General features: G+C 34.7%; 1 protein-coding gene across 2 annotated transcripts in view; it reads left to right on the top strand.

Annotated features, from left to right (window-relative positions):
- The window catches only part of NRDC (nardilysin convertase), a 101,537-nt gene that overhangs the window by 42,961 nt on the left and 38,209 nt on the right, over window positions 1-20,367 (top strand). The window contains exons 3-7 of one of the 2 annotated variants that reach the window (XM_042951284.1): window positions 58-188; window positions 1,093-1,162; window positions 1,318-1,399; window positions 2,477-2,630; window positions 16,306-16,379. In XM_042951284.1, the coding sequence (XP_042807218.1) occupies window positions 58-188; window positions 1,093-1,162; window positions 1,318-1,399; window positions 2,477-2,630; window positions 16,306-16,379 (511 nt within the window). The remainder of the gene's footprint in view (window positions 1-57; window positions 189-1,092; window positions 1,163-1,317; window positions 1,400-2,476; window positions 2,631-16,305; window positions 16,380-20,367) is intronic. The other variant, XM_042951285.1, reaches the window with a different exon arrangement.

The raw sequence follows: 20,367 nt of genomic DNA, 5'->3' as shown, positions 1-20,367 counted from the left end.
TTTCTCAAGTATGAATTTCTTGGGTAGATAATTCTCAAGTATGAATTTCTTTTCTAGCAATCGCAGAGCCTGTTTTTGCTGTGGTCAAAGCTGACTGATAGACTGTGGTTTAAGTCATCTTATACAAAAATGTCTTCAACCCTGGTCGAAGCAAGAAATCTTTATGGGGTAGTTGGAGCTGAAAGCAGGTTAGGCACCTATTAAACATCCCAGAACAGGTTAGACTGTAGTTTGAAGAAGTGGATATTCCCCTATTTTTTAACTGAGTTTATGTGCCTACAACTTCAAAATGGGATTTACAGTGTAAAATGAGGCTGTTTGGTTCTTCTGTAAACATATTTTCCATTTATGACACATGGTCAGGCTTTATGCCACGTACATGCTATTTTTTGAAAGCTCTCTTTTTAGAGGAATAACCATTTATCAAAACAGTCTATATCACCAAATGTTAGCCCTTTAAAATTGACATTTCTAAAATGTGGGGAAAGCTAGTAATTCAACTTCCTATCCTCAAGGATTCAAATTGACTATTTTCCTCTTCTGTTTTGTGTCTTTTAATTTACAATCACATAATGGTATACCCTAATCATTTTTAGTGCATAATTTGGTATACCTGTTGGCCATCCATTTTGTTAAAAACTCTGATTTGCCCAAGGTATTGGGAGAATACCTACAGATCAGATATATGTTCTGTATATCGTCAATAAGAAAAGAAGAACTAAAAAGCCTCTTTAAAGTTTAGTTCTGTAGTTTTTTTTAATAGTTAAAGACTTTCTTTTTTAACCATTTACTATCTTTATTAAATGTTTTCCTGACATGTTATTTTTTACCCTGTTTTAATAAAAACAGAATTTTCTGAGTAACATATTGAGAAGTCTCACCTCTAATAACTTAGTTACTGAACACATAGTCGTTAATTGCTAAGATCTTTAGAAATAATCTACCTAGATAAATTATTTCTGCAGATTTCCAAAATCTATTAAGTCAGGAAACATACTTGGTTCGGAACTCTGAAATGCTGGCAGGAAATGATATTTGGGTGGGCTGGCTAGTCCCCTTTCCTTTTTTTTCTGTTTCTGCTTTTTCCCTTAGGTCTGCACCTGTTCAGCATTTGGGAGGATGGCAAGAGGAGGAGCAGCAGGGTGAAACTGACACAGTTCTGGTGAGTTTCACTATGCTGCTCCTCCTGATTCTCAGGGAAAGAATTTTGTTACTTTCTGTTGGAAACATCCATCTCCAAGTGAATCCTTAATACGTGATGACAGTGTTATTCCTTTAGGAATGACTCACTATTTGCATGTGTTCTACTTACTCCAGTCTGCAGCGGCTCTTTGTGTTGGAGTTGGGAGTTTTGCTGATCCAGATGACCTGCCTGGGCTGGCACACTTTTTGGAACACAGTAAGATCTTTATAGAATATTATTCCTGAGTGTGTTTTTTCCTCCAAATTTGTACAAATTGATTTTAAAGATAAATAACTGGTTTTATAGAAATGTGATATGTTTAATAAGAGAAAAGACTAAGAAAAACATTTATTTATTTAAAAAATTTTTTTTAAACATTTATTTTTGAGAGACAGAGACAGAGTGTAAGTGGGGCAGGGGCAGAGAGAGAGAGAGAGAGGGAAAAAGAATCCCAAGCAGACTCCAGGCTCAGGGCTGACAGCACAGAGCCCGACACTGGGAAGAACTGTGAGATCATGACCTGAGCGGAAGTCGGACGCTTAACTGACTGAGCTGCTCCGGCGCCCCAAAGGAAAAGCATTTATTAATATCATAGGGGAAGACTTAATTTTAATCTCCTTGACTGTATAATTTTGTGGATTAGAATGAAACCCACCTATAAAACTATTTTAAAATGTAGATTTTATTATTGTTCTGGTATGGTAAGGCCAACAGATCAGGAGATAGTTGCCCATCTCTAAGAATCTTATAACCTTGGGAAGGACTGCCTCTTCCAGGGTTAGCAATGCCCCAAGCTGTCAAACATTGGGAATACAGAAAATAAAAAGGCATGATTAATATCAAAACAAAATAAAATCTTCAGTTTAATTATGAATATACCTAAATAAAACCTGTGTGGTTGCTGTACAGTTATAAATTTAAGTCTATATTTGTTTTCTTGAATTATTTATTTATATTCTGATTTTCTAAGCTATTTGAGGGTAAACATGCACCTTAGGACTTTCATAGTAACAATCTGCATATATGCTAATACTTACATTTTGCCCTTTTTATAAATACTTTTAAAAAATAAAGTGCTTAGTTGTTTTAGTATAAAACTAATAGATGAGCATTATAGAAAATTACAAAAGCAGAAATATAATGAAGAAAGAATTATCCAGACATAAGCATTGTTAGTATGTTGGTATATTTCTTCTGTTTGTTTTGTTTTGTTTTGCACATGAGAAATTTCATTGTTGATAATAACATTGTCTACATCTTTGTGTTCTTTCACTTTGTGTTCTTTCCACTTAGTGGTATTCATGGGTAGCTTGAAATATCCAGATGAAAATGGATTTGATGCCTTCTTGAAGAAACATGGGGGTAGTGATAATGCTTCAACTGATTGTGAACGTACAGTCTTTCAATTTGATGTCCAGAGAAAATACTTCAAGGAGGCCCTCGATAGGTAACTAACTCAAAATGTATTTTTATTTTAATTATCTAACGACATTTTACAAATGGAGACATTGGGCATTTTTCTATGGTATTTCTTTTCAGGCTGTACTCTAATTCTGTAGAATTGTCATACTTTATCTGGAGAAATGAGCAAACTATTAAATGCACCTTGGCTCTTGTTCTGTAATATACTTAGTCTTTGTGTTGAAGATTACACTGAAACCCTTAAACACCTTTGAGTTTTATAAATAATGTATACTCTATTGGCTCATTATTGCGATTATTTTTTCTAATTTAGTAGAAAATATGGAAAAACAGAAGCAAAAAAGGGGTAAGATTGTTCCTAATTTGATATCTAAGGATAACTATGGTTAATGGTTTGGTGTATGGTCGTCTATATTTTTAAATGTATTTGGGATTATTATTCATATCCTATTATATTTTTATTTTAATTTTTAAATTTTAATTTCAGTATAGTTAACACACAGTGTTAAATTCATTTCAGGTGTACAGTATAATGATTCAACAATTCTAACTATTACTAAGTGCTCATCAAGATAAGTGTATTCTTAATCCCCTTTACCTATTTGACCCATCCTCTTACACACCTCCCCTCGGTAGTTAGTTAAGCGTCTGATTTTTGAGTTGTCCCTTTTCTTCCCTTTGTTTGTTTGTTTGTTTTGGTTCTTAAATTCCACATATGAATGGGTCCTTTTTATATTTTAAACAAGACATATCATTTTTATACATCATGATGTAATTTATAAAACCTAATTTTAAGGGATTGTGTGTTATTTTTATTGTATAAAGAATAACATAATCTGTTTAACAAGTTACATATGATTGGTTAGTTGAATTGTGTTCAGTTTTTAAAAAAAAATTTTTTTTAACGTTTATTTATTTCTGAGACAGAGACAGAGCATGAGTGGGGGAGGGGCAGAAAGAGAGCGGGGAGGGACACAGAATCTGAAACAGGCTCCAGGCTCTGAGCTGTCAGTACAGAGCCCGCCGCGGGGTTCAAACTCACAGACCGTGAGATCATGACCTGAGCCGAAGCCAGATGCTCAACTGACTGAGCCCCCCGGGCGCCCCTGTGTTCCGTTTTTTAGTATTTGTAATGCTGTGATGAATATCCTAATCTCTGTGCACATCTTTAATTATTTTTTAATTAAGTTCTAGGAAGTAAAATTGCTGAGTATATTTGCATGTGTATTTTTTTTGCATGCATGTGTATTTTTTTTGCATGTGCATTTTTAAGGATTTTTTTCTTTTTTTGAATTTTTTTGAATACTTCTATTACTTATTTTTTAAAATTTACATCCAAGGTAGTTAGCATATAGTGCAATAATGGTATCAGGAGTAGAATCCAGTGATTGATCTCCTACATCTAGCACCCAGTGCTCATCCCAACAAGTGTCCTTTTTTTTTTTTTTTTTTTTTTTTTTAAATTTTTTTTAACATTTATTTATTTTGAGACAGAGAGAGAGAGAGCATGAACAGGGGAGGGTCAGAGAGAGAGGGAGACACAGAATCCGAAGCAGGCTCCAGGCTCTGAGCTGTCAGCACATAGCCTGATGCGGGGCTCGAACCCACGGACTGCGAGATCATGACCTGAGCCGAAGTCGGACGCTCAACCGACTGAGCCACCCAGGTGCCCCAACAAGTGTCCTTCTTAATGTCCCTTGCCCATTTAGCCCATCCCCTCTCCCACAACCCCTCCAGCAACCCTCAGTTTGTTCTCTATATTTAAGAGTCTATGTTTTGTCCCCTTCCCTGTTTTTATATTACTTTTGCTTCCCTTCCCTTATGTTCATCTGTTTTATATCTTAAATTCCACATGAGTGAAGTCATATGATATTTGTCCTCTCTAATTTCGCTTAGCATAATACCCTCTAGTTCTGTCCATGTTGTTGCAAATAGCAAGATTTCAATTTTCTGATTGCCGAGTAATACGCCATTGTATGTAAATATACCACATCCTCTTTATCCACTCATCAGTAAATGGACATTTGGGCTCTTTTCATACTTTGGCTATTGTCAATAGTGCTGCTATAAAACATTGGGGTGCATGTGTTCTCTTCTCTTTCATTCTTGATTTTATTTATTTGTGTCCTTTCCTTTTTCTTTTTGATCACATTGGCTAGGGATTTATCAATTTTGTTAATTCCTTCAAAGAAACAGCTCCTGGTTTCATTGATCTGTTCTGTTTTTTTGATATCATTGATTTCTGCTCTAATCTTTATTATTTCCCATCTTCTGCTTGTTTGGGGTTTTATTTACTGTTCTTTGTCCAGCTCTTTAAGGTGTAAGGTTAGATTGTGTATTTGACACCTTTCTTCATTCTTTAGGAAGGCCTGGATTGCTATATCCCTCTTTTGACCCAAAAGGGATCAAATCTGCATCCTGGAGGTTTGGGGCTATGGTGGTGTTATTTTCATTGACTTCCATGTACTTTTTAATTTCCTCTTTAACTTCTCGGTTAACCCATTCATTCTTTAGTAGGATGTCTTTTAATCTCCAAGTATTCATGGTCTTTCCAAATTTTTTCTTGTGAGTGATTTCGAGTTTCATATCATTGTGGTCTGAAAATATGCACGGAATGATCTGGATCTTTTTGTACTTGTTGAGGGCTGATTTGTATCCCAGTATGTGATCTATTCTGGAAAATGTTCCATGTGCAAGGCTTTTTTTTTTTTTTTTTTAAAGCTTTTGATACTCACTGTAAAATTGTTTTCCAGAAAGTTTCTGTCCATGTGTTAGTAGAGTTTTGATGTCACAGGTTGCAGACCAGAGTCTACAGTAGAAAATTCTAGATAAATATAAGATTGAAATATAAAAAAAGAAATCTTGAATTTGATCAATATAATGTAAGCCCTCGGAGGGCAGGGATTTTTATCTATTTATTTGTTGATATCTCTCCGGCATCCAGAATTTGATAGATAATCTATACTGATATTTGTTGAGTGAATTAATACTGTTTCTTTATAGAAAAAATTACCATAAAATTAACCCATAAATGACCAGAAAATTCTCAAAAACATGACAAAAATTCAGTTTTCTTAAAGAAATTGTCTTTTCCATTAAGAGATTTTGACCCATAAGTTGAAAGCATATGCCGTTCTTCTCAACGGGATAAATATTTATGTTCCTCTATCCCCAGTAAACAACTCTTTTGCTAAAACAGTGTTAAAATACCATTAAAATTGACAATATTACTTTGATAACATTTATAATAGGATACCACATTCTAGTTTTTCTTCCTTAATCTCTAATATGGCTGCCTGTGTTCAGTGAACTATTTAAAAACTAGCTGTTTTTAATTGTATACTTTAGAACATGCTCATAGCACACACATTTGATACTCAGTGTATTAGTTTCTGTAATTAAACATTTAATTTGAAAATAACCAAAAGATAGGGACAAAACTAATTGACTAAGGCAATGCAAATCATGTTCAAGATTATCTTTCCTGTGAACTTATAAAATCAAGAATACTCTGAGGATGACTGCATGTTTGCTCTTGTTTCAAAGTTCTTAGCTCCCAAGATTTCACAAAATCCAAACAGATATTTGTAAATGTGGAGAAATCTTGAGCGGTAGTCAAGTTGAATTCTCATGACTTTATATTTGGTTAAAAAAACAAACCAGGGGCGCCTGGGTGGCGCAGTCGGTTGAGCGGCCGACTTCAGCCAGGTCACGATCTCACGGTCCGTGAGTTCGAGCCCCGCGTCGGGCTCTGGGCTGATGGCTCAGAGCCTGGAGCCTGTTTCCGATTCTGTGTCTCCCTCTTTCTCTGTCCCTCCCCCGTTCATGCTCTGTCTCTCTCTGTCCCAAAAATAAATAAAAAAATTAAAAAAACAAAAAAAAACAAAAAAAAACAAAAAAAAACAAACCAAAACCCAAAAAACAAAAACCAAAAAACCAAACCCCAAAACAAACAACAAATAACAATACCCCTAAACTGAAAATACCCACATTTGATTATATCTAAATATAAAGAAGGAAAAAGCCTATTTTGTTGGAAAAAAGATTAGGTGAAGCGTATGTTGAATAAATTCTGACCACCTCAGAGTTAATGAAGCATGGTGTAAAGTCTAGTTAAAGAACTTGTTTCATTTCTTCTTTGGAGACTGTATCCATTTTTGATTTGAGGACTGCTGTAGGAAATCAGAAGATATTTATACATTTGTTTCTACTTAGAAAAAAAGCTACCAGAAATAAAAAGAAGAATGCTACTATATTAATAGAAAATAATTAGAATATCATCATGAATTTATGACATAAATGATAGTGGTAGAGCATTAAGTATTGTATCCACTATAATTTATATAATATACTTCTACAATTACTAAGGAATAAAAAGTCTTTTGATCATTTGGAAAGGACTCCTATAGCATGTATTAAGTGCCAGGATTTTTTAATAGGTCAGTAAATCCAATTCCTTCACACAGGTCACATTGTTTATTAATATATTGGATCATATAAGTAAAAAGTTGAGGCAATGACTGAATTTTTACTCTGGTAAGTAAATGAGAATGGAAGCTGCTTTTGCCCTGATGGCATTTGCTAATTTCAATATATTTGGACTTGGCTACATCAGTGTTTCAGGGCAAGAGCAAGAAATATCAAAACCCTGGATACCCACAAAGTGGGGTATCTAACAGGAGATCTTCCTTATAGTAATCTGGGACTCAGGTTGAGGAAGTGGATTAGGCATCCAAAGAAATTACAGCCTATTCTCAAAATGCCTGAGTTTTCTGGTGAACTTCAAGTCTTCATTGTGAATTAAAGTGGCCCAGAACTGGTAGTGTTCTCAGATGCCTGAGAGAAGCAAACACAAGTTCTTTAAAAAGAAAATGCTTGCATTGATAGATAAATGGATGAAGAAAATGTGAAATATGTCTACATAGATATAGACAGTGGAATATTATGCAGCCATAAGGTGGAAGGAAATCTTGGGGTGACTCAGTTGGTTAAGCCTCTGACTCTTGATATTGTCTCAGGATATGATCTCTCGGTAATGAGATTGAGCCCCCTATCAGGCCCCCCCTGCTTGGGATTCTCTCTCTCCCTCTCTTTCTGCCCTTCCCCTGCTTGTATGTTTGCTCTCTCAAAAATAAATAAACATTTAAAAAAGGGGGGGGGGGGAAGAAATCTTGCCGTTTGCAACAACAGGGATGAACCTAGAGGACATTAAGTTAAGTGAAATAAGCCACACAGAAAAAGACAAAAGCTGTATGATCTTAACATATGTGGCACCAAAAAGAAAAAATATAAAATAATAATAATAATAACAATGATAATAATGATAATAATTAATAATAATAAAATAAATAAGAAGGAAAAGAAAATCCAAACTCATAGAAACAGACTGGAATGGTGGTTACCAGAAGCTGGGAAGATGAGGACATGGTGGTCAAAGGGCACATGTCTTTAGTTATGAGATGAATAAGTTCTCGAGATAAAGTGTTCAGCATGGGGACCGTAGTTAATAATACTGTATTGTACACTTGAAGTTTGCTAAAAGAATAGATCTTCAACTTTCACACACATACAAAGAGGAAATTATGTAGGGTGATGTGTTAATTGTAATCACTTCAAAAGGATACGTAATCAAATCATCATATTGTATGTTTTAAATATATATAGGGTTTTTTTTGGTAAGTTGTACTTCAAATAAATGTGCAAAAGAGAAAAAAGAACAAGAAAATTCTTCATCCTAGGCTTTACATTGCTCCTATAAATAGTTTTTCAAGTAAAATGATCAGCATTTAGTCAAACGTAAGCAGGCACACAAAACAAGACATGAGTTAAAACAGAAAACAAGGATTAAAAAAAATGTTTATATATTTTGGATTGAGAGAAGGTGGAAGGGCAGAGAGAGAAAATAAAGATTTTTAATACATTAGAAATCTTAGGCATTGGAATGGTTAGACACAAATTATAAAAATGTTTGCACTTTCTGTTTTTAAAGAAAGAAGGCACAAGTTTGAATATAGTTGCAAGGAATAGGAAACTGTAACATGGCCTATGAGATTTGGATAATAAAAATAAAAAGAATATCTTGAACTGAGATAGGATGATTGAAATTGAAAACCTAAAGTTCTGGTTTGGGCACCTGGGTGGCTCAGTCGGTTGAGTGTCTGACTTCTGCTCAGGTCATAATCTTGGGGTTTGTGAGTTTGAGCCCCACATTGGGCTCACTGTGTCAGCCTGTCGGCACATAGCCCACTTCAGATCCTCTGTCCCAATCTCTCTGCCCCTCCCCAACTTGTGTTCTCCCTAAAATAAGTAAATGTTTTAAAAAAAAAAAAAAAGGAAAACCTAATTGCCTGGTTTAAGAAAAGAGTAGATACGGTTGAAGACAGAATTAGTGAACTGAAAGGCTGTAAGGCCAAAAGATGTTCCAAATGCAACACAAAGAGGGGTGAATAAATACAGAGAAAAAGAAAAGAGGCATAAAGGATATAGCAGAAATGTCAGTATATCTTGGAGTCTTAGAAGGTGGGAGAGAAAAATAGAGAAGACACAATATTTGAAAGGTTGATCATTGGAAACTTCCCAGAACATCATATTAAAGGTTAGAGAAACCTAACAAATTCCAAAGGTGGACATTAAAGGAAATCCAGAGGTGCCTGGATGGCTCAGCTGGTGGAGCATGGGACTCTTGATCTTGGGGTTGTGAGTTCGAGCCCCATATTGGGTGTAGAGGTTACTTAAAAATAAAATCTTTAAAAAAATTAAAGAAATCCATATGTAGAAAAACATAGTGATTTGAAGAAAACCAAATATAGGAAATGTTTGCCAGGTAAAAGGTCAAATTTCCTTCAAAGGTATATTAGATTGATAAATGACTATTCAGAGTAGTGAAAGGTTAAAGACAGTTGGATATCTGCAATAGCCTGAAAGAAAATAACTACCAACCACAAATTCTATACCAAGCAAAAATATCTTTAAAAAAAAAAATTTTTTTTTTTTTAATGTTTATTTTTGAGAAAGAGAGAGAGACAGAGCACGAGCAGGGGAGGGGCAGAGAGAGAGACACACACACACAGAATCTAAAGCAGTTTCCAGGCTCTGAGCTGTCAGCACAGAGTCTGATGCAGGGCTTGAACTCACAAACCATGAGATCATGACCTGAGCCGAAGTCGGATGCCCAACTGACTGAGCCACCCAGGTACCCCAAGCAAAAATATCTTTCAAGAATGATTGTAAAATAGACCTTCAGATACACAATTAAGTTTGCCACCAGCCAACTTACTGAAGGAAATTTCTAAAGAATTTATTTCAGGCAGAAGGAAAATGAAGATCAGAGATGAAAAAAAGAACAATGAAAGTCATTTTATGTGAATAAATATAAATGAACATTGATTAAAGCAATAGTGAAAATTTAAAAGTACAAAATTAAAGCAACAATGGCATATCAGGAGTAATGGTAAATGCAGTAAAAGGTATTTTGAGGGGTAAGGTATTGATTAACATTAGACATTGATAAGTTAAAAGGATGCATGTAATATTTTCTAGGGTAACTTCTAAAAGAACAGGATTTGAGTGTAAAACTTCCAAACCAGCAAAGGGAAGACATTTGGAATACTTAAAAAAATTTTTTTTAATTAAGTGACGTTAGGTGGCATCAATTCTTAATTTCAAAGGAACTCACAAAAAAAAGAGAAATCAAGGGAGGCTACATGAAGGAGGTGTGTTTTCTAGGACCTGAGGGATGAGTACAAACTGGTTTGGGCTGCAAGCAGCATAGGAGCCAAGACCCTCTACCCTCTTCTTTTTAAATGTGTATTTATTTTTGAGAGTGTGAGCAGGGGAGGGGTAGAGGGAGAGACAGGATCTGAAGCGGGCTCTGTGCTGAGAGCAGAAAGCCCAGTGTGGGGCTCGAAGTCATGAACTGCGATATCATGACCTTAGCCAAAGTCTGACGCTTAATTGACTGAGCCACCCAGGCACCCCAAGCCAAGTTCCCTTTTTTAATGACTGATAAGAGTACTTGCTTTCCAGTGAAATCTCTTCTCAAGTGTTAAGAGTTGAAGTTGGGACATAGCTGCCCAACTTGAATGAAAAATTTCAGCCTCCCCTGCAACAATAAGGAGTGGCCTTGTGGAAAGTCTCACCATTGAAGTGTAAATGTAAGTGAGATAGTGTCTGAACTTACACCTCAGCTGGAAAGTAAATGACTCTGAAAGTCACATGTTGAAAACAACAGTGCCATTATAAGCCTGAGTCCCTGAAAGTCTGAGTGGAGGAGAGCTACCTACTTAATCTGGTTCAATCCAGCCTGGACTGTCAAAGTTGCAGGAAATAAACTTCTGTTTTGATTGAGTAATGACATTTTTGGCCCTTTTGTTATAGCAGTTAACATTATATGTTTGTGTGTGTGTGTGTGTGTGTGTATTTCTTTTTACAAAAACAGAATTATCATACCATATGTACTATTTCACTTAAATGCATAGTATCGGTACATATCTTTCTATAATTTTTTGAACCTTTAAGTTGAAAGAATAGTACAAATGATACCCATTACATTTTCTTGTTCATTTGCTTTATCTCTCTATATATTCTTTTTCTGAACAATTTCAAAGCAACCAGGCTTCATGATACTTTACCCTTAAATACGTAAATGTGCATCTTCTATTGAAACAGACATTCTCCTACAATGCCATAATACCATATCTTAAGAAAATTTAATAGTCCCTTACATTATCTAATATGTAGAGTGTATTCAAATTGAATTGTCCTCCAATTATTTTTTAGCTGTTTTGATCTATGATCCAATCAAGGTACATGCATTGCATGCAATATGTCTCTTTAGTCTGTAGTTCTCAGATTAGATAAATTCGTAGAGACCAAAAGTAGAATAGTGGTTGCCAGGGACTAGGAACATGGGGAAAGGGAATGACTGTTAACGGGTATAGAGTTTATTTAGTGGGTAATGAAATTTTCTGAAATTAGTGTTAATGTTTTCACAATCCTGTGAATGTAGTAAATCTGTTCAATTGTGCACTTTTTTATTTATTTTTTTAAATTTTTATTTATTTTAGAGAGAGACAGAGTGCGAGCAGGGGAGGGGCAGAGAGAGAGAGGGAAACACAGAATCTGAAGCAGGTTCCAGGCTCTGAGCTGTCAGCACAGAGCTGACGTGGGGCTTGAACTCCTGAACTGTGAGGTCATGATCTGAGCTGAAGTCAGATGCTTAACCGACTGAGCCACCCAGGTGCCCCAGTTGTGCACTTTAAAAGGGGGAATTTTGCAGTATGTGAATTATTTCTCAGAGTTTCAAGAAAGTTAGATGTGGGTTCTTAAAAAACTGATGAAATAGATAAGCCTTTCACGAGACTGGTCAAGGGGAAGAAAAAGTAATGTGCAGATGTCAGGAATGAAAATGAATATGACTTACGATTTTTCAGATATTGAAAATATAAGATATTTTGAATACTTATGCCAGTAAGTGAAAAAAAAAAGAGAAGTGTGTAATTCTTAGAAATATAATTTACAAAACCCACACAAGAGAAATTATAATTAAAAAGTTTGAATAATCTGGGGAGCCTGGGTGGCTCAGTAAGTTGTGTCCAACTTTGGCCCAGGTCATGATCTCACAGCTCGTGGGTTCAAACCCTGTGTTCGGCTCTGGGCTGACAGCTCAGAGCCTGGAGCCTGCTTTGGATTCTGTGTCTTCGTGTCTCTCTGCCCCTCCCCCACTTGCACTGTCTCTTTCTCTCAAAAATAAACATTAAAAAAAATTTTTTTTAAGTTTGAATAATCTTATAACAAAGAAATGAATCAACTTTTAGGTTTAGAGGTCTACAAAAATCAACTTTTAGGTTTAGAGGTCTACAAAAAATTGAAGGAATAAATAATTCCTCCCTCATTTATGAAGGTAGTATGACCTCTTGATATAAGAAAGTGTAATATAAAAAGAACTGTAGACCATACTCACATACAAATAGTAATAAAGATACAGTAGTACTGAGTTGGGTTGAAAATTATGAGGTAGGGTTAACATGAGAAAGTCAATTAATGCAGTTCATCACATTGTCAGATTGAAGGGAAAAATGTATGTAGAAAAAATTATGTGGTGAAATTCAGTATCTGGTCATCAAGATGTTCTTAGCTAACAGAGTGTAAGTCAACTTTCTCAAGATGATATTTGATATTTTAAACCAAGCCTTATATTTAATGGTAAAACCTGGAAAGCTTTCAAGTTGCGATCAGATATAAGAAGGAGATGCAGATTGTTATCACTTCTATTTAACATAATTTATTAGTGTGGCTTGATACATAAAATAAAAATGATAAAATTGATAATGTTTAATATATAAAAGTCAGTAGTATTTCTCCATAACAGTGATAGTTAAAATACCTTTAAAGCTATAAAAAATAAACACTCAGAAATTATTCCAAAAATTAGGTAAAAAGACTCTTTTTGGGGAATATATTAAAACCTTATTGTGAGATTTTAAGGAAGAGCTAAGTAATTTGAGAAAAGTACTATTCATGGATTTGAAGCTTAATTTATTTTTAATGATACCTGTTTTCAGTTATCAGTTAATGTATTGATTCAGCGATATTGCAACCAAGATCTCAGAAGATTTATGTAGTTTTAAATTAAAAAAACTAAGTCTAAAATTTATAAGGAAAGGCAGAGGGCTAATTATTTTTGCATAGGAAAAATAACAGGATAGCAGGACTTACTAGATACTAAGATTTGTTTTGTAATTATGACATTATGGTATTAGAAGGCTAAGCAAAGAGACCAATGGAACAGAGCAGAAATCCTAGAAATAGACCAACACATATGTAGACACTTGCTTTTTGATAGGGGCACTGTGTAGCAGTGATTAAAAGAACTTCTTAAAGAAATGATTCCAAGATAATTGGGCTTCTATAAACTTGACTTCTCCTCAACATACACAAAGAGTCAATTCCAGGTGGATTATAGACCAAAAAGTAAAAAGTACAACTAAAAGTTTTAGAGAGGAGTGTAACTTTAGCCCCAGTAAGAATTATCAAACAAGATAGAAAAGCACAAAAAATAAAGAAAAATGATACTACATTATGTTCATCAAAAGATACCATAAGGAGTGTGGGAAAAACAAGTATAAAGTGGAAGAATATATTTACAACACACATAACCAAGGACTTATATTTAAAATAACTGTTGGGGCGCCTGGGTGGCTCAGTGGGTTAAGCGTCTAACTCTTTGATTTTGGCTCAAGTCATGATCTCATGGTTTGTGAGTTGAAGCGTCCCTCATGGAGCTCTGTGCTGACAGCACGGACCCTGCTTGGAATTCTCTCTCCCTCTCTCTCTCTGTCTCTGCCCCCACTCCCCGCCAAATAAATAATTCTTTAATTTTAAAAAAGTTAAAAGTAACTGTCATTAATTTTTAATTATTAGATTATATGTATAATTGTATGTAACATAATTAAATATTATATAAAATGAATATATATTAGAATCAAGAAAAAATACAACATAGTAGGAAAAAGCCTTAAGTATTTTACCAAAGAAAAAATTCAAATGATTAATAAATGTATGAAATGGTAATCAATCTCATTAGGAGTCAGGAAAATGTAAATTAAAGCCAGTATGAGATTTAACTGTACTCTTGAAAGTTGTAGTAAATTTTAAAGTTTGATTATACCAGGTGAGGGTGAGGTTTTGGAGGAATGGAGGAATTGGAACTGCTGATAAAAATTTTGGTTTTAGCTAGTGATGTTGAACATATGCTTGCATATACTATTACCTAGGAGTTTTTTCTTAGATGTATACCTAGACAGACTTGTGCAAATGTGCATATTACACATTTGTAAGAATTTATGGTAGCATTGATTGTAATGGTCTAAACCTGGAATCAGCCCAAATGACTATTTGCAGTAGCTTGGATGAGTAACTTCATGCAGTGGAATATTCTACAGCAGTGAAAATAAATGAACCATAGCCACATGTACCATCGTGGATGACTATTAAAATAAATAGGTAAATAAGTCAGACATAAAAAATATATAAATATATTTCCATTTATAGAAAATAAAAAATAAAACTGGATTGTTTAGAACACGCATTCTCAGCAGGGAGCATATTGTTCCCATTGGTGGCAAAAATTGGTTCTTTCTAGATGAAAAAATGTTCAATATTATAATGGCTTGTGGCCCTCCAAAGCTTAACCCTAGCTGGCAAAATCTTTACTTAGTATTTAATTTCTGTTTTTAATTTACTTGAGTATCACGTGAGCACCATTTACAGTGATAAGAGTTCATAGAAGATAATACAAAGCACATTCACTGTCAGTGCTACAAAACTGGTGCGTAGATGATTGGAGAACTTTGAAATGTTTGCTTGATCTTGGAGTCATCACTAGAGGTGATCTGCATTGCATGTGCCAGTTGGTTTCATTAGCTGCTTTGTGGGTATTGATACTCTGTGCTTTTGTATTTGACTTTGGAATTAAATAAAAATATTCTACTTTATTTAATTGAACAAGTTATTTAACCCGTTAGTTATGCCAAGTACTGAAAAGAAAATTTTGATTGTCTTAATATCTAGTAGCCAGTTAAGCTAGAAGTTTCTTTTTGGATCAAGCAAAAGTGAAAAGTTTACTAAAAATTGTAGGAAATTAATTTTTTTAATTGCTTTTTTTTTGCTGGAAAAATAGATGTTAATTAAAATTTATTTGTATTGCTATTATTAATAAATGGATACACATGTAATTTGATGCATCACAATTTAAATTACATTAAAAAGCAAATACAATTATAAAGCAAAGTAAAATATTTGATAGTCTTTAAAATTTTAACTTTTAACTTAAAAAAGTTAATCATTTGTAACCCTGCATTGAATAAGAGTAGGCTTTATATACCTTATATGAAATCACAGATATACATACAGATAAACAGTGTATCTGTGATATTAAAAGTTCAAAGAGAGTGATTAGGAGAAAATCTGAAAAGCCTCCTTAGGGTTGATAATGGGAAAAAGAAAGGTCAAGAAACACTGGTCTAGAAGTACATATATGTACTTATATGTACAAACTATAAAGCAGAGAAGTGATTATCATAACATTTAGGATATAGGTGCCGGGTGCTTTTAGAGTTCTGACAGTGTTTCTTGGCCTGGGTCTGTTTCTTGACCTGGGTGGTAGCCGCTCAGACTTTTACCTTGTAGTTATGCATTATTTTGTTTTGTTTTTTTGAGAGAGAGAGAATCCCATGGGGGCAGAGAGGGAGAGAGAGTGGGGTGGGGCGGGGAAGCAGGGCTCACGCTCACCTGAAGCAGGGCTCATGCTCACCTGAGGCAGGACTCAAGCTCACCTGAGGCAGGGCTCAAAGTCCCCTGAAGCAGGGCTGGAACTCTTGATGGAACTCATGAACCATGAGATCACGATGTGAGCCAAAGTCCTATGCTTAACCGACTGAGCCACCCAGGTGCCCCTATGCATTAGTCTTTATGTCCATGTTTTATGAACTTTTCTGTATGGGTATTATAGATCATAATGAAAAAAAGGTAGTTTGTAGACTTTAAAATACAGAAATGCAGAATATTACTTAGATTTTACATATCATGATTATGAACTAAATTTCCAACTTAGTAAATTTCTTAAAAAAACAGATGAACAGATGAAAAGATTTTTATGAACAAAAACAAATGCTAGGGTTTTTTTGTGTTTTGTTTTTCAGATGGGCTCAGTTTTTCATCCATCCACTAATGATCAGAGATGCAATTGACCGTGAAGTTGAAGCTGTTGATAGTGGTAAGAGAAGTGCTTTATATCTTACGACTATTTCTTGCATTGACTAGTTATTTAGCACATTTATCATTATTATCACTGGACCATTTTATCCTTTTATCATAAAGGGCAAAATTAAAATAAATGTGTCATATTCTTGAACCATTAAAATGTAATTCATTATAGATTTGAAATAAAATAATGATTATTGTTTTTCAGTCTAGTTTTTGAGCATTTTACCATAGTGACTAATCTTTTGCAGGACAGTAGCTTAATTCTCTTTTTTTTTTTAAAAATATTTTATTTTTGAGAGAGAGAGAGAACGTGACAAGGGGAGGGGCAGAGAGAGAGAGGGAAACACAGAATCTGAAGCAGGCTCCAGGCTCAGAACAGTCAGCACAGAGCCCGATGCAGGGTTGAACCCACTTACAGTGAGATCATGACCTTGCAGAAGTCAGACGCCCAGCCAACTGAGCCACCCAGGTGCCCCAGGACGGTAGCCTAATTCTTAAAGTTAATACCAGGTGTTAAAACTTTAAAAGTTAACATAACTCTTTCTGAATGAAGAGACATTTTCTCTGAGGCTTTAAGTAACATTCTGATACTTAAATAGCTTATACTGGGGGGTGCCTGGGTGGTTTAGTCTATTAAGCTTCTGACTCTTGATTTCAGCTCATGTCATGATCTCACGGTCGTGAGATTGAGCCCCATGTCGGGCTCTGCACTGGGTATGGAGTCTGCTTAAGAGTTTCTCTTCCCCTTTTCCTCTGCCCCTCCCCCCTTCAAAATAAACAAATAAATAAATGGTTTATCCTTTGTTAGGTCTATGGCTTGAATTTTGGTAGTTCTGAAAACAGTTGTGATATATTTATGAATAAAGAAACTAAATCCCTGAATAGGAAATGCATTTAATTTTGTTAACAGTTTTTCTTGTCTTTAGGATTTAAAGAATGAAGACCATAAGGAAAAACTGTACTTATATAGGGTGAGGCTTCATTACAGAGCCATGCTATAAATACCGTTAATTACAGAGTACTGGTAAATAGCACCATCATAGAATGGCCCTGCTTGCCTTATTTTAGCATTGAAAACAAATAATACTAAACTTGAGGGGACTTTCGGTTCATATAGGTTAGGCTTGGCTTGCAACAGCCTAAGAGGCAGATTTCTGTTCTTGTTTCTCTTCTTTGTCTTAATTCATTGTTGGGTTGTAATAATGACTTACTGCATTCATTAAGAGGAGTAAACTGTAGATGGATAGAAAGACCCATCTGCCTGGACGTCAGCAGATTTTTGTTTTACTTACAGAAATTTAACTGACTGTGGCCCTCAACTTATTTGTAAAAGAGGGTGGGATGGAATTGTATTCCTCTTAGCTCTTGTAGCTCCTTACAATCAAGGATTTATTTTCTTCACTTTTGTTATTTGCCTACCACACTATCTCTTTTATCATAGCCCAGATAAGTATTTGTTGAGTGGTTGATAAACCAAAATAACCAAGGAAAACTCTGAAAGTCTTTCTTACTTTTGAAGAAAGCACCTTCTGTCTTAAGTACTTTGAAGTATTTTTCTTCATACAGTTTCTAGATTGGGTTGAAGTGTTGGTGTTCACACAATCTTTAATTTGGTTTTTATAAGTTTAAGTTAGAATATATTTTATTTTGAAATATGCAGAAATATATATATGGACATATACATGTGATATATGTACATACATACACATGTACTAAGTAGTTTTGGTTTAAAATGAACTTAAGGTAAAGGCTTTGTTTTTTTGTTTTTGTTTTGTTCATTTATTTGTTTTGATGATAGGAGACCTAGTTCAATTTGTGACCTGATACAGATAGCTAGATATATGTCATTAGTCACTTAACCTTCTAAGTGTGAAGGGTTTACTTGAGATCAGGGAGATGAGGTTGCTCTTAAGTTGTAACTGGTGTAATAACTTTAGTATTCATTAACAAGTTTTGAAAGCTCAATAATCTGGTGTTGTTTTCTTCTATTCAGCTGAGATAGTCTTCTATCATTCTTAACTCATTTGCATGTTTTCAGTTGCCTGTTTGCTTGGATGGCCCATTCCATGTAAGAGGAGTTGAAGGGAGATTCAACTTTCCTGGCAGATTCCTCTTCTCATTTTACTTTTTTAAAAAAATTCCTCTCTACCTGCTTATAAAAAAGATTCTTTCCTGGGTTTTTAATTTATTATGTAGATCTAACTTCATTACTCTTATCACTGTGCCCTGCATTGGCAATCTGTTTTGCGCCTAATCTTTCAAAGGAGTGGTTATACACTTATATTTATAAGCATTCATTTACCCATTGCAGATAGGTGTGTTTAGTGTTTTACAGTTTTCTTGAATACATTTGGTAACAAACTCATGTCAATGTCTATAGGGTAGGTTTTAAAATGGGATTAGCTTATTGCTAAAAGAAGATTGTAGAGAAAAAAAAAATGTTCTTAATGATTAGCTTTTTATTTTAGTGATAGTTCATGCTCTCACATAAATATGTGTAATTTCCTACAGAATATGTCTTAGTGATTGAGACTGAGGATATGTCCAAAACCTTTTTAATCTAACCAAGTAGCAGAATGTGTTCTCTAAGTGTTCAGATATTTATACTCTATTTTTATCAGTTGTTGTGGATAGATAATTTTTTGTGGATATGTTTACATGTCTGTTAGCTTCCTTTTGCTACTGAAACAAATGACCAGAAACTTGGTGTCTCAAAATAACACAAATTTGTTTTCTTAAATGTTTGGAGGTCAGAAGTCTAAATTATTTCTTTAAGGCTGCATTCCTTTTGGAGGCCATAAGAGAGAAGCTGTTTCCTATCCTTTTCCACTTTCTAGTTACCATCTACATCCCTAGGTTATGGCTCCTTTCTCTATCTTAAGAGTCATCAGAGTAGAATCTTCTCTCCTCTCTGAACTCTGCTTCTGTCCTTAGATCTTTTCTCTGACTTTGATCCTCTTGCTTTTCTCTTATAAGGATCTTTATGATTACATAGGGACCACCCAGATAATCCAGGATAACCTCTCCTTCTCAGGATCCTTAATTTAATTTATACCCACCAAGTTCCTTTTACCATGTAAGGTAACATATTCACAGGTTTTAGAGACTAGGATGTGCACATCTTTGGGAACTATTATTCAATCTGCCACACTTAGGAATTGTTTTTCTCATGTTATAGCCATATCTTCATATTTTTTTTACAGTTTTTTTTATTATTTACTTGTTGAAGGTATATATATATATATATACATTGCTGTCTCATTGTTGACTTAGACTTTATGATTTATAACTAAAGTATTTTGAATATGTTTACTTTTGTTTCTTCCTATCCCTACTGTCACCACTTTCTACTCTCTTCAGCAAATATTACAGTGATGGCCCCTAATCAGTTTTCTTGTCTCTACTTTTGCTTTCCTACCACCCATTCTCTACTTTCGCAACCAGAATGAACTTACTGAAGTCCAAATCTGATAATGTCACTCTCCTTATTAAACATCTGCAATGCCTTGCCATTACTCCTATGATAAATGATAATAGCTGACAGTTTGAGCACTACTTATGTGCATTACTGTGATTGTTATCCCCATTGTCCTTATTTGACATGTAATGAAACTGAGGCTTACAGAAGTGAAGTAATTAACTCAAAGTTCCAGAATCAGTCATTTGCCCAATTTTTTTCAAAAACTGTGTCTGTTTTTCAGAGGTGCCATAATCTCCTTCTAAGTTTTTTCTCCTTAAAATGTTTTACACACTCCCATTTCTCCTTCCGTTCCTATTTCCTAGAAGACCCTAGTTTGTCCCTCAATACTCAGCTTGAGTCATTCTGTGGAAAACCTTCCTGAGCCTCCCCCTTACCCAAAATAAATTCACACACAAATAAGACAAAATTAGGTTAAGTGACAGCCCTTATATATATTTAAATTACTCTATGCGTTTTAGCACTTACCCATAGCAAACTGTAATTTCTACTGACCCTAAGCTCTTATGATTATTAAACT

The sequence above is a fragment of the Panthera leo genome, chromosome C1 (genome assembly GCF_018350215.1).
Source record: "Panthera leo isolate Ple1 chromosome C1, P.leo_Ple1_pat1.1, whole genome shotgun sequence".
NCBI classification, from domain to species: Eukaryota; Metazoa; Chordata; class Mammalia; order Carnivora; family Felidae; genus Panthera; species Panthera leo.
The sequence above is the reverse complement of the archived record's forward strand: the minus strand, read 5'-3'. Positions and strand labels throughout refer to the sequence as shown.